Source organism: Bactrocera oleae, chromosome 6, assembly GCF_042242935.1.
Source record: "Bactrocera oleae isolate idBacOlea1 chromosome 6, idBacOlea1, whole genome shotgun sequence".
Taxonomy (NCBI): Eukaryota; Metazoa; Arthropoda; class Insecta; order Diptera; family Tephritidae; genus Bactrocera; species Bactrocera oleae.
In genome coordinates, this window is record NC_091540.1 from 31426782 (window position 1) to 31449795 (window position 23014).

At 37.6% G+C, this 23014-nt stretch overlaps 1 protein-coding gene and 1 long non-coding RNA gene across 7 annotated transcripts; one reads left to right on the forward strand and one right to left on the reverse strand.

The window, feature by feature from the left end:
* The first annotated feature begins 2796 nt into the window (after nt 1-2796).
* Nucleotides 2797-21819, forward strand: Hsp110 (heat shock protein 70Cb). Of its 6 annotated transcripts, none has more exons than XM_036374073.2 (8): nt 2797-2951; nt 3554-3813; nt 7251-7551; nt 7620-8273; nt 8353-8916; nt 18863-18958; nt 19606-19806; nt 20136-21819. In XM_036374073.2, exons 2-8 carry the CDS (start codon nt 3707-3709, stop codon nt 20739-20741), a joined length of 2529 nt encoding a protein of 842 aa, XP_036229966.1. In that variant the 5' UTR covers nt 2797-2951; nt 3554-3706; the 3' UTR covers nt 20742-21819. The 6 variants fall into 6 exon arrangements, with proteins under 6 accessions (XP_036229966.1, XP_036229965.1, XP_014098119.1 ...); XM_036374072.2 differs by having other exon boundaries at nt 2833-3113; XM_014242644.3 differs by having other exon boundaries at nt 2834-3009.
* Nucleotides 3241-3645, reverse strand: LOC118683090 (uncharacterized). Its single transcript, XR_004978904.2, has 2 exons — nt 3513-3645; nt 3241-3436 (listed from the first exon to the last, which is right to left on the reverse strand). It is a non-coding gene; the product is annotated as an uncharacterized lncRNA (long non-coding RNA).
* Nucleotides 21820-23014: the final 1195 nt, after the last annotated feature.

The window sequence follows — 23014 nt, forward strand, 5'->3', positions numbered from 1 at the left end:
TTCAGAGTGTCATCAAAAAGGCGAAATCGTCTAATTCCATCGGCCCTGACGGAATAAGCATGCTGATGTTAAAACATCTAGGCCCAACGGGAGTAAACTACCTCACCAAGGTCCTCAACCTGTCGATATCCACTCTTCAAATACCCGATGTGTGGAAAGTCGGAAGAGTGGTCCCACTGCTGAAACCTGGGAAACCCGCCAACAAAGGGGAGTCTTATCGCCCGATAACTCTCCTTTCCCCAGTAGTGAAGACGCTTGAGGCCTTGTTACTGCCGTCATTCACCCACCACCTGAGCCTAGCAGACCATCAGCATGGCTTCCGTAAAGTGCACAGTACCACCACAGCACTTAGCGTCATAAACGCCCAGATAGTTCATGGCCTGAACCAGAAGCCACCCTACGGGAGGACGATCCTCGTAGCGTTGGACTTGTCAAAAGCTTTTGACACAGTCAATCACGCAACGCTACTTGAGGACCTGGAACAATCAACGCTCCCTCCAGGGCTGAAGCGGTGGACCATGAACTACCTGAGCGGTCGACACTCATCCGTACTATTTCGAGGTCAAAACTCCAAACTCAGGAAAATTAAACAGGGGGTTCCGCAGGGCGGTGTCCTCTCCCCGCTACTGTTTAATTTCTACATTTCAAAACTCCCCCAGCCACCAGCGGGAATTTCAATGACCTCGTACGCAGATGACTGTACGATATTGACGTCGGGCAATGGAATCGATGGCATGTGTTCAAAAGTAAACGGCTACCTCTCCAATCTTTCTCGCTTCTTTTCTGCAAGGAACCTAACACTCTCCCCCACTAAATCCACAGCGACCATCTTCACCAATTGGACGAAGGAGTACAGACTGGACCTGAACATTTCAGTCGATGGCACAAAAATTCCGACAGTAAATAACCCTAAAATTTTAGGCGTCACTTTGGACAGTCTGTGCTCTTTCACTCCTCATACGACCGCGATAACTGCCAAAGTACAGAGCCGCAACAAAATCCTCAAGTCGCTTGCCGGCAGCTCATGGGGAAAAGACAAAGAAACGTTGTTGGCAACATACAAGGCAATCGGCCGGCCGGTCCTCAATTATGCAGCCGCAATATGGTCGCCTGGATGCAGTGACACGCAGAATAAGATGCTTCAGACTTGTCAGAACACTGCACTCCGGACTATCACGGGGTGCCTCTTGATGTCCCCAATCGAACACCTACATAGCGAGGCCCGTATGCTTCCGGTTAAGGAACATAACGAGCTCCTCTCCAAGCAGTTTCTGCTGGGATGTTTTCGCAGAAACCACCCCTTCAGGCGCCTGCTTGCAGCGGAGCAGCCTCCTAGGAACATCAAGAGGTCCTTCCTTGACTACGTCGACGACATCAGACAGCACGCCGACCAGACTTCGGACGCAACTAACTTCAGACAGGCACTGACCGCCATTCACAGTGGAGCCATTAACACCTTCACCGACTCCCTTTCAGTGCGTAATACGAGTCAAACCACCACCCATTGCAGACACAGAGCTCGAGTTGCCTCGCGAATCTAGAGTGACCCTCGCGCAACTTCGTTTTGGATACTGTAGCAGGTTAAACTCCTACCTATCCAGAATAGACCCTGACGTACCAAACACATGTCCTGCATGCAATGAGTCTCCGCATGACACTAACCACCTCTTTGCATGCCCAACAAACCCCACTCATCTAACACCCCTCTACCTATGGTCCGACCCCGTCGAAACAGCTCGTTTCCTGGGCCTTCCGTTAGATGACCTCGACGACAACGAATCTAGAATTTATCACCCAAACGGGGATTAGATAATCGTTACAACAACAACAATAGAACACCTAGTGAATTGTAAACAATAACGTAAACATTTTTGTTAATTCGGGAAAAAAACTTAATATATTAGTTAATAGTGAAACATTTTTGGTGAAATAAATAGATCAATGTTATATTAAAATACTTTGCTTAAGTTTTATAAATACTTTTATCTATTGATAACATAACTGACAATGAATTGATGATTATGATTGCGATCCATCCAGTTTATGCAATTATACACAAATATATACTATATTAATAACAGTTTTGATGTACTTAAGTGAAAGTATATTGAAAGATTCTGAAGTTATAATTATTATGACTATGAAATTAATTTTATATATCCCAAGAAAAACTGGATAAACTTGCTTCTTAATAGTTATTGCAACTCGCCACTGCACACTTCATTTTTCAAAATCAATATATTTTATGCTTATGAAATTAAATAAATACAATCTTCGCAATCATAATTCCTTTTAGCCACTTAGTTAATTGGCGGTGGGGGAGTGTTTTTACTTAAAAATTATACAAATTTTTTCAAGCAAAAGTAACTAAAGTAATACGTTTTTGTCCACAATTTACATGCTGTTCTAAGCTTCTTCTCAACTCAAAAGAATTACGTCACAAAATGGCGGCATAGTGAAATTAGTTTTTGTTTAATTGTCACAGACTAAACCGAAAAAATTAACGGTAAATCATTGTCGTAATCTTGTATTCTATCATCATTGATGCTCTTCTTGTTCTCAAGCTTCGGCATAAATACAAATATAATTAAAGTTTTACTTGTCTCTCATTGAACACACCTAACAGAGTTGATTGAGTAATTTTACATCAATTAATTAATTACTTAATTGTATGGAAAATTGTTTACAAATAGAGATTAAGCTATGAAACTTATTTTAATTGTTTATTAAGAAGTCAGTTTTGAAATATAAGTTTAAAAGAAATCGTATTATTTAAAATCTGCAATTTTGACTGCGACATCTACAGTGCTTCTAAAAGTTTCTAGAACGAAACTTTCCTTTAGGAAATTTCCAGTATTGAACGACAATAAAAAGAGAAGGTGAAAACCAGCATTTAGTACTCAATAAAACACGCTGAGGAAAAGTGTCATCATTGGAAAAGCAATATCGTGGTAAAATATATATACACGTATACTATTTAATATAGTGAAAAATCAAATTCATAAAAAGGTATTTAAAATTACTATATCAACGATGAGAAAAATAAATTAAGTTTGATTGTAAAATGTGAGCTGTGTAAGAAATTAAAGCTGAGATAAAGAGCAATGATAGAGGTGAATGAGAAAAGATATATCCAAATATTGAAAATTTGTAGTTCATCAAAATTGAAAGCACTGTTTGTTTTAATTCCTAGTATTAAGTGAACATTAATCGTCCTTAATGAATTAAACCACTAAAGTATATCAGAGAAATAATTTAATGTTATAATTTGATATAAGTATATAGAAATATAACAGGTTAGTAACAAGCTTTTAGTCCGGTGCAAACTTTTCATTTCGTTATCCACATGTTCGGTTTGGGGCGACCTATTAGTTCAGAGTGTTTAATCGCGTGGTGGTGGATGAGAATTAGGCTTGTCGAAATTGGGTTGAAACTTCTGCAAAGAACAAATTGTAAATATTCATCCGTTTCTCCAGCTATTTTATATATTTTTTTTTTTACTAAAAACTTACAGAAATTGAACATTTCCCTGTGATTTTTCTTCTATTGTCAGAAATATAGAATTTGTGAGACATTGTGCTGAAAGGAAAACAAGCAGTAAATCTTTCAAAGGAAGAAAAGGCAATATACTTTTAACGACGGTCCTACACTCGAATAGAAGTTAATAGAAAAGTAATTGAGATATCTGAAATAAAGCAGTGAAGAAATGTCTGTGATTGGAATCGATTTTGGCAATGAGTCTTGCTATGTTGCTGCCGCCAAGGCCGGTGGTATTGAAACCCTCGCAAATGACTACAGTTTGCGTGCAACACCGTAAGTAGAATATTTATTTTCTTGTAACATTAAGGAATATCACATTGTACAAAATAAATGCATGTTAAAATTCTAAATTTTGAGGTTATGTTTGTTTCTCTTAACGCTGTACTCTGTCTGTGACGAAAAAACAATATATATAAGCGAACGTAAAATCGCCTAGAAAAAGAACAAGTCGGCCAAAGAGTGTTGGTTTTATTTGCAATATTTAAAAGTAACAAAATTTTTTGGCTACATTTTTAATAGAATAACTTCTGGATTAAAAAAAAAATCGTATATACGCAAATATCTATTTACCCTATTAACATGCATTGTTTAATAATATCAAATAATAACCTTTTATTGTTAAATCAACTTTTTTCCACCAATCAGTAAATATCATACCAATTGAAAACCGTACTTGAATAGTGACGAGTATGTCTTCATGAGGCGTGTACACCGTCTACACCATAATTGATGGAGTATGTATGATAGAAAAACTTATTCGACTATTTTGTTTATGAAAACACCCCTGCTAGCACCTTCTAGATACAACGCTAGTCGGCAGTTCCAGTCCACTAAGGGTACTATACGATAACCCCGTTAAAGATTTAACAAACAATACACACGCCAACCCATATAATGACGAAACGACTCATTTTCTAAATATAATTTCACTTCAATTTGATTTGATTTTATATAATGTTTGTTGTTGTAGCGTCAGAATTCTGTTGGGTTGACAGTCTATGGCCGGATAAAATCCGTGTCCATTCCGGTTACGTAGACCCAAACCTGGGAACGGACCTCTTGATGTTCCTAGGAGGCGGTTACGCTTCAAGCAGACGACTGGAGGCGTGATTTCAGCGAAAACATCCCAGCAGAAACTGCTTGGAGAGGAGCTCGTTATGTTCCTTAACCGGAATAATAAGGGCCTCACTGTGCATGTGTTCTATTGGGGACGTCAAGAGACATCCCGTGATAGTCCGGAGTGCAGTGTTTTGACAAGTCTGAAGCTTCTTCGTCTGCGATGCACTACATCCAGGCGACCATATTCGTGATGCATAGTTTAGGACCGGCCGGCCGATTGCCTTGCATGTTGCCAACAACGTTTCTTTGTCTTTTCCCCAAGAGCTGTCGGCAAGCTATTTGAGGATTTTGTTGCGGGTCTTCACTTTCGCAGTTATCGCGGTCGTGTAAGGACTGAAGGAGCACAGGCTGCCGAACGTAACGCCTAAAATTTTAGGTTTGTTGACTGTGGGAACTTTAATGTCGACCGCTCAGTTAGTTCATAGTTCACCGCCTCAGCCCTGGACGGAGTCCTCTCGCAGGGTGGTTTCTGGTTTACGCCATGAACTATCTGGGCGTTTATGACGCTAAGTGCTGGGGTGGTGCTGTGCCTTTTTCGGAAGCCATGCTGATGCTCTGCTAGATTTAGGTGGTGAGTGAATGTCGGGAGTAGCAAGGCCTCAAGTGTCTTCACTACAGGGGAAAGGAGAGTTATCGGACGATAAGACTCCCCTTTGTTGGCGGGTTTTCCAGGTTTTAGTAGTGGGACCACTCTACCGACTTTTCACACATCGGGTATTTGAAGAGTGGACATCGACAAGTTGAGAACCTTGATGAGGTAGCTTACTCCCGTCGAGCCTAGATGTTTTAGCATCGGCATGCTAATGGATTTAGACCATTTGGTTTTTTAATGACACTCTGAACATCCCCATCGGTGAAAGTAAGTGGTGCGCAATCTTTTGGCATTTTGCGCAACCGTCGGGTAACACATTGTTTGGTCTTGTCGATCGAAGGGTGCAGTGTAGACTGCCGGCTAAAACAGCTCGCGCACTTCTTCGGGTTCGAGGAGGAATGGCCATCGAATTGAATTTAAACCCGGTCGTCATGTTTCTTCGGATTAGACAAGGCCTCGACAGTAGTCCAAAGCTTACTTACACCAGTGGAGCAATTGCAGGACTTCCGTTGCTCTATCCACTTTGTCCGCTTATGTTTATTTACCATTTGCCGAATCTCCAAATTGAGATCCCGGCATGGCGTAAGGTGTCGCGTTCGTTTTGTAATACAGCTGCTTCGGTTGGGAAATTAGGGCGGAGTTCCGCGACTTTTCCAACCGGTATGAAGCGAGCAGTAGCAGCTTATTAAGATATCTTACATATTAACTGATGGTTGCGGTGTAAAGTAAAACGGAAGTTCGAAAATATTTATATTACGTGTATGGGCTAAGAGAAGTATTGACCCGATTTTACCCATTTTTGGCGCAAGGGTATATTATTATCAAAGAAACATTTTTCCCGAACTTCAACAATATATCCTACAGATTGACTGATATCTTAGGCAAAAAGTTAGATATATGCATTGGTGTCCGCATATTTGATGTCTTGGTGCTGGAAAAGTTATACCACGATTTGGATTTTTGGGCGTTAGATTAAATACCTTGAGGACACTTTATGTGCAATTTTACCCTAATAACTGCATTGTTGTTTGATTTGAATACTGCAAAGTGAAAGAATCATATACAATTTAAAAGTTTGTTATATGGGAAGTAGGCGTGGTGTTCAACCGCTTTCACGCATTTTCACAGTGTATGAAAGAAATGATTAAGTAACCTTTCACACCGAATTGAATTGAAAATGGTCCAGTAGTTCCTGAGATATAGGATTTCACCTAAAAGTGGGCGGTGCCACGCCTAAAGTCCAATTTTTACGTCGGCTCCCATAAAGTCCTTTCCTGTCATCCTGGCTGTGCAATTTTATGTTTGTGAGATTTTATCTTATCCTTATATTTTTTCAAATAATGCTAAAAAGTAGTCGATTGTGCGTAAAGTGCCGACTCGAGATGAAAGGGCGGAAAAATGCACAATGGTGCGTACTTTTCCTTTACTGATACAGACCATAGTGTACGAGAACAAGAAAATAAACGAGATGTCGTCATCTTGAGCAGGCCTTTTCTCTTATAAGTATGTAAGGCATATGTTCTGAATATATGTATGTATGTATGTTTTAACACCAGCATTTCTTTTTTATGCAATAAAAGTTATTAGATCTAACATACATACATACATATATTCAGAACATATGCCTTACATACTTATTACTACTGTTATTTTTGGTAAATTTTAGAATAGCATTCTCTGAAGTCGTGGGTTTGTACTAATAGAGAAGGTTCTTCAGATTAAGAAATATATACATTTGGCTGCCGCTGACTTATGGTTTTTGAGATTTAAAATAATCTCGAATTCGTGGGATGCTATTCCAAATCCCAGTCGTTATTTTTTCTATTATTTTTCGAAAGTTATAAGTATCTAGGCACCTTGTTAACTTCGGTAAATAAGTGAACCTCAATGCTTACATTTTTTACATAACAAGGAAAAATACTTAGAATAGAATTAGAATTTGTGTTCATATTTACAATTTAATATAAAGTATAGTTTAAATTCCCTTTCCTCTTTTCAGTTCTTTTGTGGCTTTCGATGGAAAGAAGCGTATTATTGGTGTGGCTGCTAAAAATCAACAAGTCACAAATATGAAAAATACAGTGAGTGGTTTCAAGTGTTTGTTGGGACGTAAATTCAACGATCCACACGTGCAACGAGAACTTAGCAGCATTCCAACGAAAGTGGATCAACGTCCTGATGGCAGCATTGGTTACAAAGTTAACTACTTGGATCAGGAACAGTACTTTTCCCCCGAACAACTGACAGCAATGCTATTCACTAAATTAAAGGAAACATCGACAACTGCTCTGCAAGCACAGGTATGTGTTGTCTCTCTTTTATTTAAAGTTGTGAATTTCACCTTCGTGGGTTTATTATTTGAAATTAGGTTAATGACTGCGTAATCACTTGCCCAGCATACTTCAGTAACTCGGAGCGTAAAGCATTGTTAGATGCTGCTCAAATTGCAGGTCTAAATGTTTTGCGTCTTATGAACGAAACGACAGCAACGGCGCTCTCATATGGTTTTTATAAGCAAGATTTACCTGACGAAAGTAAACCACGCAATGTTGTATTCGTTGATTGCGGCAATTCTTCACTTCAAGTCAGTGTGTGCGCTTTTACCAAAGGTAAATTGAAAATGCTTGCTAGTGCATGGGATCAGATTGGAGGACGCGACTTCGACAGTGTGTTGGCAGAACATTTTGCCAAAGAGTTCTACGATCGTTATAAGCTGAATGCCAAGACAAATCCTCGTGCTTATTTACGTTTGCTTACTGAAATTGAGAAATTGAAAAAGCAAATGTCTGCGAACAGTACAAAACTGCCTATAAATATTGAATGCTTTATGGATGATGTTGATGTTTCTTCGTCAATGCAACGTTCCCAGATGGAGGATTTAAGTGCTCATCTGTTTAAACGAGTGGAGATGACGTTCGTTAAACTGTTACAAGATTCCAAATTGTCGCTGGATGACATACACTCAGTTGAAGTTGTCGGTGGTACTACTCGTATCCCGGCCATAAAGCAACTTATTGAACAGGTAATAAACCAAGCCGAAGTGACGGTTACAATTCATTGATATTCAAATATTACTTATTTATATATAAACAAACGTTTAGGTATTCGGGAAACCTGCTAGAACCACATTGAATCAGGATGAGTCCGTTTCACGCGGTGCCGCATTGCAATGTGCAATAATGTCACCAGCAGTTCGTGTCCGCGAATTTGGTGTAACCGATATCCAGAATTACGCTGTTAAAGTGAGTTGGGATGGTGAGGGTTCTCAAGCTGGTGGTGAAATCGAAGTATTCCCAGCCTTCCATTCAGCCCCGTTCAGTCGCTTACTTACACTGAACCGAAAAGAACCCTTCTCCATGACTGTGCAATATGCACAAGCTATACCCTTTCCAGATCCAGTTATCGGAAAATGGTTTATTAAAGATGTTAAACCTAACGAACGTGGCGAGCATCAGGAAGTTAAAGTGAAAGTCCGTATCAATCACCACGGTCTGGTATTGATTTCTAGTGCTTCTCTTGTTGACAAAAAAGAAGAAGAATCTTCTAATGCTGGTGTTACTGCCGGCGAGCAAAATTTAGCACCCAGCAGTGATGAAAAGGGTAATGCTGGTGATCAACAACAGCAAACTGGTAACGGTGGTGAACCTATGGATGTTCAGCAAGAGGTGAGTTCAAGTGTTGTAAAACAAGAAGAACTGTTTATTTGGACATTTGTGTATATCATAGTGCTTTTAACGATAAAAACCATCATATCCGAATGAGTAGTTTCCCTGTAGTTTGTTGCAATTAAATATAATAAGATATTCCAATCAAAATCAATTAACGTATTGTATATATGTAAATAATAAGTACAGTTCCAAAATAACCATTGATGGAAAAACTATTTCACGGCATATAAAGTTGATCGTAAAATTATTTGTATATAATTGTAAGAGAGGTATATAAGCGCGGATACTTATTTTTATATTTTTCTTATGAAGTCTTCACAGATTGCGTGAAATCCTCTCTGCGAATAGCGAATAGCAATACTAATAGTAATTGCAAGAATTTGAGTGATAACTACTGTTAATCACTGAGCGCTGCTTTTCTTAAAAGGTGGTTGACTTTTTTAAATTAAGCATTAACATTTTAATAATTCTATGGCATTGTCCAAAATTGGAAATAAATATTTAATTTTTTTTAGACAGATCTTGTTTTTTTAATTAATGCACAAGGGTTCAAATTATGTTTTGAATCTGTAAAGATACTTAACGGTTGTAAATAAAAAAAGAGCGTTAGTTGTACATTTTCCTTTTTTCATCAAATAGTTCACACCGTCACCCATACATATATATGGTTGTATTGATAGTCCAAAAATAAAAACTTTTCAAAAGTAATAGCATCCATACTGTCAAAATCAGCCGTTTTGCCTTGTGCTGTTTTGATTTTATGATTCAAAAATAAAATTTTCAAAGATTTCAACCAAGGAAAATGGGTTTTTGAGTGATAACTGAATACAAATAGATTGTAAATCACACATCATTAAAATATAAGGAAAAAAATCATGAGATATTTCTCATCATGATTACTTTCTAATAAAATGACAAACGCTATTAAAATTCAGTTTTCGGCTTGGTTTCTAGCATGATTCAATTATATAAGGTTGTGACGATACGGAGTAGAGCTACAAAACTATTTATTGACGGACCACTTGGTAGTTTTGCCCCTTGAAATCTACTTATTTTTCGCTGGTTTAAATAAAGAGACCTTATCTTTGTACACATAATTTTTATGAAATAATCTTTGCATTTATTGATAAAACAATGACGGAAAACACAAAAAAAAATTAATAAAGGTACATTTACAATTTTTTTCATGTTACTATGAGTATATAAACTGCTAGAGAATTATAAAAAGGTAAATTTTTTATACATTTACTAATGTAATATGAGATCAAGATATCTTTAAAATACGTTTCGGGAGAGTACTTTATTCCTCAATAATCCACTTGTTTTTGTTTAAAAATTGTCATTTGTTGACATTTTTAGCCTTTAGTGCTGTTCGCCTATCAGATATTAGCAACCCAGCCTAGCTAAACATTCTCTCCGACTCTGTAAAATTAAATTTAATTAACGTGATATTCGGTTATACGCACTGTAGGCAGACTAATTAATACCTTTGGGTGTATGTTGAGTATGTATATATCCAAGTATTATGAAATTCGATCACTAGAGACTGTTCACAAAATGTGTTTCAATTTCATAATTTTATTCCCCAAAATCAGAAGTACTAAATAAAATAGAGGTTTCTTTACCGTGGCGTCAAAAATTCTGTATTGCGACTGCATGTATCAATAACTGAGGTTATGTGCAGCCGCAATTTCAGATCATTAGAAATTCTTACCTAATTGTAAATGTTTCTGCATTATTCCTTCTAACGCATCCAATACCTAACTAAAGTGTAAAAAATAGTTAAATTTAATAAATTGTATATTATTTTAAAGTAGTTGTCGCTGTAGTTACGAACTTGAAATCACATGCGGGAACCAAGTAGTAGTAGTAGTATTCCGTTTACATAGGTAGGTAGGTAGAGTGGCTGTCTAACGACGCACCTAGGCCTATAGGAGGCCCATTGTAATACCACCGGGACTAATGTTCCCTCACTGAACTAACCCTTTCCCACTACTCTCTGTAGTGAAGGCAACATTGTGGACGGAATTTAGCTTCAATTCTATTGGATTGCAGAAATCCGTGGTTTTGGGTAGAAACGGGAACGATCTAAGTATTCTAGAATGCCCCTTGTTGCAGGCGACTAATTGGGAGGATTCCCTTAGTCTGAGAGCAGACTTTGCTGCCACTTGCTTACAGAACAGGTCTGTTGGCAATAAATGTAGAATGACGTTTAGTGCCTGGCTAGGCGTTGTTCTAAGAGCTCCACTAATGCATATACTGGCTGCTCTTTGTATACTTTCCATACGCTTCACCGCGTATTTCTTATCCATTATTGGCCACCATACCAATATACCGTATGTCATGATTGGGCTGACAACTGCTGTATAGAGCCAATAAGCTATCCGAGGCGTTAGCCCCGATTTGGGGCCCACCATCCTTTTACAAGTGTAGAGTGCTGTGGCTGCTTTCTTCACCCTAGCATCCAAGCTTTGTTTCCATGAAAGCTTCCTGTCTAAGATTAGTCCTAGGTAGCTTGCCTTATCTCCAATTGTTAGTTCGCAACAATTTAGTACTGGCGCCGTAACTACTGGAGTGTTATGCTTTCTGGTAAACAATACTAGCTCTGTCTTGCCGGCATTTAAGTTTAATCCGCACGATACAGCCCAACGGTTTATATCGTCCAGGATCGTTTGCATAAGGTTTGCGAGAGTATTAGGGAATTTTCCTCTAACCGATACTGCCACATCGTCAGCATAGGCCACAACATGTACCCCCTTCTTCTCTAGATCCCACAACAACTTATTCATTGTCAGGATCCAGAGAAGTGGGGATAACACGCCTCCCTGGGGTGTACCCCTTTGGACGAATCTGCACATCGTTGACGCTCCCAGCTTTGAAATTATTGACCTGCATCTGCTCAATTAATTTTCTGAGAGGTTCAGAGATGTCCAGATCCTTAAGCGCACTCAGTATGGCCCTAGGCTGGATATTATTGAAGGCTCCTTCTATGTCTAAGAAGGCAAATAGAGTGTATTCTTTGACTTCCAGAGATTTTTCAATCTCCGCCACCACAGAGCTTAGCGCTGTTTCTGTGGATTTTCCTTTAGAATACGTGTGCTGTGAACCAGCCAACTTGTCTGGTTTTAGTTTGTTTCTTATGTAGTTCTATTAGCCTTTCCAACGTTTTTAGAAGGAACGAGGAGAGACTAATAGGTCTGAAGTCCTTTGGATTTGTATGCGAGCTTTTGCCTGCCTTAGGTATGTATATTACCTTGACTTTCCTCGAAAGCGAAGGGATATAGTTTAATTGCAGCGCCCCCTTAAGAATGGTAACTAGCCAATCCATTATGTAATTCTGCGACTGCTGTAATTGAGCCGGAAATAGACCATCTGGTCCCGGCAACTTGAAGGGCTTGAAGCTATTTATTGCCCAGCGTACGTTGCTTTCTGACACTGTGTTTATAAGAGTGGAGTCTATTTCTGCTCCACTGTCTTGAGTATATGCAAGAGTATGGATTTCAGGGCCACCTGGGAAGTGGGTATCCATTAGTAGTTCCAGTGACTCTTCACTGGATACCGTCCAACCCGTCCAACTGCCGTCTGGCTTCTGAAAATAACCGATACTATGCACAGATTGTGCCATTATTTTCTTAAGTCGAGACGCTTCCGCCGTGTTCTCGATATCACTACAAAAAGATTTCCCAGAATTTCTTTTTGCTCTCCTAACTTCCTTCTTGTATGACCTAAGGAGGTTGTACTAATAATCCCAGGCTGACTCGCCTTGGGATTGCTTAGCTAAATTGAACTGATTTCTGCATTCTTTCTGTAACTTTTTAAGTTCGAGAGACCACCAGGGTGGCCTAATTCTACCTCTACTTCGTGTTATTGGACAAGCCACTTCTAATGCTTGCCGGCAATATTCAGTGAATTGATCAGCGAGGATGTCGAGATCCTCCTTACTATTGGGCTGAAACGGCTGAATCATAGGAAAACGTTTTTCCAGCTCTTGCATGTGCACCTGCCAGTTCGTTTTCCTATGATTCCTGAAGTCCATGCTTCTATCGGCCCTTTATTTTAATATACATTCAATATATCGGTGATCCGAAAAGGAATGTTCTTCGAGGACTCTCCATTGGGTTGCCCTGTCAAATAGTACTTCCGACACAAGTGTGATATCCAGTACTTCTTGTCGGTTTCATGTAATAAATGTTGGCATACTTCCCTTATTACACAACAGTAGCTTAGTGCCTATTAGGTAATTGAAGAGACACTTACCTTTGTCGTTGACATCTGAGCTGCCCCAGACTGTGTGATGCGCGTTTGAGTCGCATCCAAGTATGATCATGCACTTGGATGCCTCGCTCCTTTAACACCTCTTTTACCATCAGAAGGGCACCAGCTCCTCCTCGTACGGCATATAGCACGACACCAGCCGATAACTGCATGTGCTCGTTTCCCAGCTTACTGCTACTGTGTCGTTGTTGCTGTAATGATGTAATATAAAAACGTTAAGGTTTTTCTTTGCCATTATGCAGGCTCTGATTTTACCTTGACTATTAGCCATAAATAAATTATAGCTCGGTGTCCTCAGTCCGCAAATACGCCCTCCATTAACACATGGCTCCTGAATGAGGACAAACTCAGGCTGTTCTATTGCCACGCGGTTAATTAGTATACAAGTTTAAGAGTCTGGCAGCAAGCTCAGACTCGGAAGAACACTTACCTTGCTATATACTTTCTACATCGATCGAGGACTCCATAGGATCTTCCTCTGTATCGTCAAATGCCTTGACAAACTTCCACCCCTCCGTACGCAGACTCGGGTTGCAGGCTCTTATGAGCTGCATAATCTGATCCGGCTGTGATGGTGTAGCCGGGATCCATACCCTTGCCCTTGGTCTGGATGGTATGTCTTTTTTATCCACTGCTATCAGTTTTGCGCCCGGGTATACCTCCCCTACCTTGGCTATAGCAGCTTTGTATAGTGCGACCGATCTCTCGTCATCGCATGCAATCATTTTAATCTGGCCCTGGTACCAGCCGGCATCTGTGCATGACGGTGGCGGACCTGGATTGCTTATTAGCACTTCCAGCGCCACATTTGTCAGCGCAGCCTGCACCCATTTCCATTGGGCTCTGGGGATTCTTCCTTCGGGGTCCCCCTCATCCAGAACGCCAATGACACTTCGGTTCCGGGCCACTTCTGCAAATGATTTTGCGGACGTCACGCCTTTGTTTTCGGTCGTTTGGCTGACGGCTTAGCCTCTTCAGCTGACCTCTGTCGCTTTGCTGCCTTTACTGGAGGTTCCAGCTTAAAATTAGGTATGACCGCCCTCGCACAGTCAATTGATGCTAGGAGCTCCTTGGTCAGATCCTCTTTGGTTGGCGGTTGTTACTCCACTAACCTCAATAGGTATGCGGCGCGTCGTCTCTCCGCATACCTTGCCTTTGCCGGGTCCTGAATATTGAATGTGGGCCACTCTCTGGCAGATGCACTTCCAGCAGCAGCCCCTTTGGCATCTCCGCCCTCCCCCCGCTTCTCAGTCGTGTTTTGACTGCAGGGTTTGGGCCTGGCTGCCTCCGGCGCTACTACTTTCTTGGGGCCAGCTTTAGCTTTTGCCTTATCTACGGGACCAAGCTTCGCTCCTGTTGCTCTTTTATGGGAGCAACTAGCTCCCTCCGGATGGTGGATCCGGGATCCCTTCTATGTTTGTTTTTGTTTTTTTTTGTTAGATTTAGGTTCATAAATGGTCCCACGAGTGTAGGGGAAAGTGTGTCCGCTTGCGCATAGCCCCCGCTACGCAAGTAAGGCTATCATATTACGGAGGGCGCCAGGTATCCGTAAGCTCCGTTTGAGACTGGGCTATTTAAGGGCCCCCTTTATAGTACTTACTTTTTCGTTATTTCTCTATGAGAGTAACTGTCAATTTTCTTCTTCCTGATAGCTAGCAGCTACTAGCAGTTAAGATAGAAAGCTCTTATATGTATAATTGAATCATGGTTTCTAGTAACAGAAATACAGTGTGCGACAAAACTAAAGCACGGAACGTTGTTGCGGCAAAAAAATTTTCCTCTAGTAACTTCGAGGAATGGTGCTGGGCCTTTGGAAATATATGTGATAGACTAGAGGGCACAATAGACCCTAGGTCGCGGTGCAAATCTCATACAATTTCTATTATTATTCTATTCTATATATGAATCTGTCTATTATACCATTGATATCTTGAATTTGGCCTACTTATTGACCTGAAAAACCACCCCACATAAGTACGTTGTCTCCACCGTGTTCACCGTGCCGTGGATTGAGGCGTTGCTTACCAGCTTCAACCCTTCTGAATCTTTCATATTGAAGGAGCACGGAGAATAGTAAAGGGTTATTTTTTATTGCCAGAATGACTGCTTTACCCTCTCGTTCGGTTGTTTCCGCCGCCTTTCCATCTTTAACTAAAGAGCCTGGTGTGCGAAATCGGTTTAATATTCGGGAAATAATAGTATGATTTATTCCAAACTTTTTTGCAATAGTCATAACCGCTTCTCCGTTCTTTAAATCATTAAGGATTTTTAAAATGAACAGAATACTTATTTCGAGGCATTGAAATTGTTTTCACTTTAGTATATAACCAACCTCATTGAATAGCGAATTGCAACTCAATATGCATGCAGTGTAGAATTAGAAATCACAGTCATGTGCTTTAGTTTTGTCGCACCAGAATGGAGTTTTTTATAAATGAATTTTTATCATTTTATTAATAAGTAATTTGTTTAAGTTTTACTAACTTAAAATGAACACTAAATGTCCTAATTATAAAAATAAAAAATGTTATTTTAATGCCTACTTTATGATTTTATTCATTCAAATACCGGTAAGGTACATTCCGTGCTTTAGTTTTGCCGCACACTGTATTTACATATTTTCAGTTATCGTTTTTAATAATACTATAGGTGCATTGATTTTAAATTTATTTTAAGGCAAATAATTTTTATAAGTCAAAACATAACATAACATAAAAACAAACAAAATTTATGTATGTACATTAATGTGTTGTCTATAAATTGATGCAAAATGCTAAAACAAGTTGAAGAGAGACAACCTAACGGAACTTTTGTCGGCGACATTTTTCTTATGAATGGACAAATTGTGTTTTTTTGTGCGTGTACGTTATCAATAAACTATTTCGGATAACTAATATCTGAAATGTTTTCAGCACACTGAAATGTAAAAGTATTAAAGCATTCAGGAAGAAGGCTTTTTACTTTCGTAAAATCGATTTTTTCCCTCTTATCTTATTGTTTAACATTTCAAGAATAAGTCCTTAAAATTGTAGGTCGATAGAAGCAATATTCTTAAAGTTATTGTCTTATTAATCTCCCAGCCTTAAACGCTCCAACTAATAGTTCATAAACTTTAGTCCGTGTTCACTGTCATTTCAAAACTACTTGACCGATTCATTTCAAACTTTATACACATTTTTTATACAAAATTTATCAGAGAACGTTAGGAGGGAAGATTTGTTCCTAATTTAACTAATTTTTCTTGGTTTTTTTTGGATAATTTCCAGCCGAGTTTTGGTTAACACTGCAAATTGTTTTTTTCTCAAGACGTTCTGGGGGAAGCCCTGTTACCGGCTTATGCTTCAATATTCCTGCATGAAAAAATTACCTTATATTGTCGAAAGTATGCTCAATAATGTACAAAAGGTCCGAATAAAATTAATCAATCCATATTTAAGAAAAAAAAGTATTTGTTTTTTACCTTGAAACCCTACCCCCCCTTAAGAAGATATGTACATTCACCTATAGTGTTATCACAAAAGAAAACTTAAGTTAATATTTCTGTTAATTAAAACTAAGCCTAAAACTGAATTTTCATGGTGTTTTAATTTTGGAGGGAAGTAATTGAGAAACAGTGTCAGTATACATATCTATATATCGTCATATGAAATGAAAAATTTACAAAAAATTCAAAATCGACTTTTTAATTGATTATCATGTATTCTACAAGGTGCGTTCCAAAGTAAACAGGACTTTAAAAAAAAAAGACAGAACAAATAGTTTTATCGGCAAAATCAATTAATTTTATTTAAAATCCTCTTCTGCTTTAATACAGCTTTTTGCACGGTCCAAAAGCATGTCGAACGAGTGTTTTAGCTCGTTGACCGGTATGGCCGCCAGTATGCCGGTGGAAGCCTTTTGAATGGCCTCCACGTCTGCATAAAGCTTTCCTTTCATCGGCAAACGCATTTTTCCGAAAAGGTAGCCATATCAGGTGAATACGGGGAGTGGTTGATTGTTAAAATGTCATTTTTGGTCAAATAATCGGCCACAAGCGTCGATCGATGAGACGACGCATTATCGTGCAACAAACGCCAACTTCAATCTTTGCGATATTCGGGCCGAACACGTCGAATACGGCGCACCAAACGCTTCAAAACTCCAAGGTAGAATACCGCATTAACGTTTTGACCGGATGGAACAAATTCTTTGTGGACAATACCCTTGGAATCATAAAAACAAATCAGCATTGTCTTCACTTTTGACTTCTCCAGGCGCGATTTTTTGGGTTTCATTTATCTCCTCACGACCACTTTGAAAACGTTGAAACCACTCGTGCACTCTGCTACGGGATAGGCAATCATCGCCATAAACTTGTTTCATCAATTGAAACGTTTCGGTAAAAGTTTTACCAATTTTAAAAGAAAATTTAATGTTGGCTCTTTGTTCGAAGCTCATTTTCGCATCAATGACAAAAGCATCCTGACACTTAAAATGCAATAACTTTACTTCCAATAGATGAAATGTCATGTAATTTTTACTGGAAGTCGATAAAGGATAGGAGATTCTAACGCACTAGTCGACATATAGATGGCTCCACTAGAGTTTACTTTGTTACTTTTGTACTGTTTACTTTGGAACGCACCTTGTATCATAATCCAACCAATAATAACGTGGCTATAAGAAATTCAAAAAGTGCAAGCGTAACAAATTTGCCAACCAAGATAGTAACGTACGTATTTTATTATTTTACTTTGCTTTGGTTTTTTTTCTTTTATGTATTAACAGTTTATTTGTATGTTTCTAAGAGGCTTTACTGACTGCAGGCGATTCATCACGGTTAGGTAAAGTGGACATTTGAGAGCCCAGTTGAAGTTAATTAAATTAAAATAAAAATCTCGTTTCAAGTACATTTTATAAAAAGGAATAGCGAAACTAATTTTGATAAGTCAGTGTTTAAAAAAATGGAGAATAAAATATATTAAAATTATAATAATCGAATGACTGGCAAAATTTATGAAGGTCTTAATAAAGGAATTGTATGTGAAAAAAACCCTCGAAAAATGGACTTACGATGTCAGTATAATTATTGAGAATAGAGCTCATTGCTTCATTGCTCCCAATATAATAATGTGTCCTATAAAAATAAATAGTAAGCTTTCATGTTTTTATGAATTTAATTTTAAAAAAACATTTTGGGAAAAAAACCAAACTTTCCATTTGAGTTACGCCCTTTTCGATTACTGAAATAATTAATCTTCATATCTCTGTAAGTAATACGAAAAGTAAAAAGTTTTCTTCAAATACTAATTCTTTTATGAAAAATAATCTTAACTTCAGATAATGTTGAAATATTACCTCTTATTTTTAATTTCTAAAGGTTTTTTCTCCTGTAAAATTTATAAAATGTAACTTAGGCCTTCTTTTTTGATTTTATGTGGCGATATGCATATAAATTTTTCACCATTATCATTTGTTTTTCATTTCCTCCTTGCACTTATTCATGAGTTTATTGCAACAGCCCTTTAGCCATCTGCCAATTTTTTCTATTACTTTTTTCCATAAAAAATTTTTGTCTGGTCCCAGAGAGACTGCTCAAGTCTAGTGAATTGGTGAAGTTATTACATCAGTATACAATTGACTCATTCAATTTTGATTGATTTGTTTGTTGTTTTATATAATTGCGTAGGCATGTTATGAAAATGAGGAAGATAATAATACATCAACAGCCTCATCACCTGGAGGACAAGGGTGGGCTCAGCGGGTCAAAGGCTGGTTTAGTTCGGTACGTTTTCTAGCAATTACCAAAGTAAATATTAAAATAATTTAAAAATTTCACTTGTCTTCTAAAATTGTATATATTAACATTGATCGAATATTGAAAATCAGAAAACATTTTATATGTATTTAACATATACCTGTTGAATTGAGAAAGAAGACCGCTCACAAGCCAAGCCTTCACCCTGTGCGCTCCACATATCAACAATTTTGCATTTCAACCAATGAATTTTAACCGCACTACCATATACATGTACTACAACATTTATCTATATAATTTTTTTCAAACCATCATACTAGTCAATTAATAATCCTATTTAAAGATGATTTGCATTTGCGTACTTGTATGAAAAGTAACGTACTAGTTCAAAATTATTTAAATTAATATCCGTTTTTGTCTATATTAATTTAACATTTTATAAAGTTAAGATTTAGAATATACATCACTTGCGATCCGAAATAACTACAGGGTTCTACTTACTGGTTTCTAATGCAATTTTGTACGTTTTAAATTTCCTATAGGCTGTTGCTGTATGAGCTGTTTCCTTCCTTTGCATTCATTTAAATGAGGATTGCTTCTTTTAATAATAATTGTAGAATAAATTGAACTATCAGCAAGCCATAAATATGTATTGTTCTGTTTCTGTTTTTCAGGGCTCTGACAAGAAAAAGAAGAGCTCTAAATTAATAGAGCTTCCAATGGAAGTGAAGACTCATGGTTTCTCATCACCAGACTTGCAGAACTTGGTCCAACAAGAGGCTAAAATGATTGCAAACGACGCCCGGGAGACCCAACGCGTTGACGCTAGAAATGCTCTTGAGGAATATGTATACGACATGCGTAACAAGCTTCAGGCAAGCATTTAATTTTAACGATGTTGTAAATTACAACTTTTGCTTTGATTTCAAGGATAACAGACATTATTAATTAAATTCATTTCAAAAAGAAGAGCGCATAGGGACAGATAAAAATGTTCGACTAAATTCTTGTCAGTAAAACTAAATTTTATTCAAAAATTATAACTTTTACGGACAATAAGATAATACATATTCTTATTAAATGCCAACTTACTTTGACAATCAAATCCTTTCTCATGGATTTTAAACAAAAAATAATACAACATTTATATTTCTTTGCTTGTAGATATTTTTATATATTAATCTTAAATGATAATTTCTTTCAGGGAGGTCCACTTGAACGTTATGTCTTGGAAGCAGACCGTGAAGCCATTTGCTCTCAACTTAATGATCTCGAAAATTGGTTGTATGAAGAGGGAGAAGATTGTGATCGTGATACTTATGTTAATAAATTGAAAGGACTCCATACCCAAACAGATCCCATTAAAGAACGTGCTAATGATTACGAGAATGCTCCAGTAGTTTTTGACGAACTTAACCATAGCATCCAAATAGCGCACAGTGCTATAAATGAGTTCAAAAAGGGTGCTCCTAAATATGATCACCTAACAGAGGCCGAATTCTTGAACATCTCTGAAGCAGCCGATAAAGCGCAAAAGTGGCTAAATAGTAATATGACAAAGTTTACACAAACGCCACGCATGTATGACAGTCCCGTCAAAGTTGCCGATATACGCCATGAAGTACAGACACTGAATGCTTGCGTCAATTCGGTTATTAATCGTCCTAAACCAAAACCAGCTGCGAAACCAGCGCCTGCGAAAGATGCCAATTCGGCGGGAGCGGACGAACAGAATGGTGAGAATGCAGAGAAAGAAAATGATAAAGCAGCACATAATCCAATGGACGATGCTACCATGGATGTGGAATAAGTAAATCAAGAACTCGTTGCTTTTGTGGTGGGGGGTGTTTATAGAATGTAAGTCGTCCTGCATATACGTAAGAAGCCACAAAATATGGAACAAACACAAGCTATTTAGCATTGGCATAAATAAATACAAAATGATATGAGCTTAGGTCGGCATCGAGTTAAAAATGAAGTGAGAATAAGGATATATCTTCGTAATATTGCAGTTGGGGTCGTAAATATTGAGATAAAAACAGCAAACAACCGCCGGGTGAATTCTGTTATTACTACACACAAATTCAATTAAAAGAATTTCAATATTTACAATAAAAATAATGATTTTAATTTTTACTAATTTAATAAAATAATGACTAAATAATATATAACTTAAAATAAACCAATCCCTAAATAGCAGATGCAAAACAAATCCTTAAACATTGGTTCACAAAAATACTTTCAATTTATTAATATTTTCTCTATGGAAATTGGACTACATATATATATGTTATTTTATTTTTCCAAATGAATATTATATAAGCAAAACTATCACTGAATGCTCCTAATAATCCGTTTTTCTTAAAGAAACAAATGAAATTACACACAGCTCTAATGGGCAAATTTTATATTCGTAAAAACACCGAGGATTCGGTGACATACTAATTATCAATTTGATGTTGATAAATTTCAGAATTTGTAAAATTCTTGGCATTTTTAGCATATAATGTAAACTTATGTTATCAGATACCATTCATTTTTATTCACTATTTTATTTATATTACGATATAGACCGCCATTGAAGATGCAATGCACCATGCGTTGACATTTCTGTTGCTTTACTTTTAGGCTTTTGAATGACTGGGTATGAAGAAGTGACCAGTATAAACTTACATACATACATACGTATTATCAGCGCATTCACGTAATAATCTAAATTAATGCTTGCACACATGTGCAATGTAATTGAATTAATTGCTGCGGTATTAATTTCTAGAACTTAGCAGATTTTTTAAATAATAGAATTTACAGTTTGGACTAAATTGAATTTGTAAAGGAACAAACTTAATCTAATAAACTAAAACGAAATAAACAACACTCAACAACAATGTCTGGTTGCATTTGGTCATTTATTTGTATAGAGGGTTAAAGGAATTTGAATAGATATGCACTGAAGTGTTTCGAAAGACATAGCCCTGTACTTGTTGCTAATGGATGTTATATGTATTTACCGTTACAAATATTTGGGTTGTATTAAAAAAAAGTTGGTTTCTAATTATAGTTTATTTTTACATTTTCAACAACATTTTGTACCCCGTATAACTGTTCTGTTAACTTAACGGAGAAATCATTTAAAACATTAGATTTTTATCGTATCCTTTTACATTACAGTAGATAAATCAAGCTTCAATGAAAATATTAAAACAAAATTTAGCACTAAGAGTATCTGTGACAACAGCTGACTACGAAAACGTCAATTGCAATGTATAAGAACAAAGTATAATGTTCGGTAATACACCCGAAATATTTTTGGCATTGCATCATGTTTTGCAACGCATTAAACCGGTAGTCGGTGCGCAGTGACAAAGAAAATCGATCTCAAATAAGGTTATGGTTTTTGACATTTTCCAATGCAACGATAGCGGAGTGAGAGTAAAGTCATATGGTGCGAGAGGCAATCTCGACAGCAGTGTTGCAAATTTGTCAAAGTATTACGTTCTGCGTGAATTTTTGGCAGCACTTGCAAAAGCATCACGTTCTACTGTCACTTTTTGCACGCAATTTATGCAAATATACAACACAGTAGCTATACTGCTGCAATTATTACGTAGCTCGATCGCACCCAGATTTGCCAGAGACCGTATATCATAAAGAGGTTCATGGTGTGCCGATTGAAATGTCCTTCTTGACGCAGGGTTATTCGCCCCATAAGAAAAGACCAAGCGGTCGCAAATATTCTATTCTATATTCTGTATGCGATACACTAGATCATTGAGTCGTTTAATAACATTGTATGGTCGTTCCCAATTACACTGTAATTTGGGAGACAGCCCTTTCTTTTGTTGTGGGTTATATAACAATACCCAATCGCCTTCAATAAAACCCTCAGAGTTTATTGCCTTATCGTATTTTGCTTTCATCTTATCGCTTATAATTTTGGTGCGCTGTCTCACCATAGCATGTATATGACTCATCTCGTCTTCTAGGATGCTATTGAATTCCTTAGTACTCCTTCCTCCGTTGGCGTTAATTCCAAATTCTAAATCAATCGGTAGTCGAAGATCATTACCAAAAATTACCCTT

What these genes read in the sequence shown, in the direction of transcription:
- Hsp110 (XM_036374073.2), top strand. Translation starts at nt 3,707, where the DNA reads ATGTCTGTGATTGGAATCGATTTTGGCAATGAGTCTTGCTATGTTGCT. An exon ending in CAACTGCTCTGCAAGCACAG is followed by an intron (nt 7,552 to 7,619) that starts GTATGTGTTGTC and finishes ATTTGAAATTAG; the next exon opens with GTTAATGACTGCGTAATCAC. An exon ending in CTATGGATGTTCAGCAAGAG is followed by an intron (nt 8,917 to 18,862) that starts GTGAGTTCAAGT and finishes ATAATTGCGTAG; the next exon opens with GCATGTTATGAAAATGAGGA.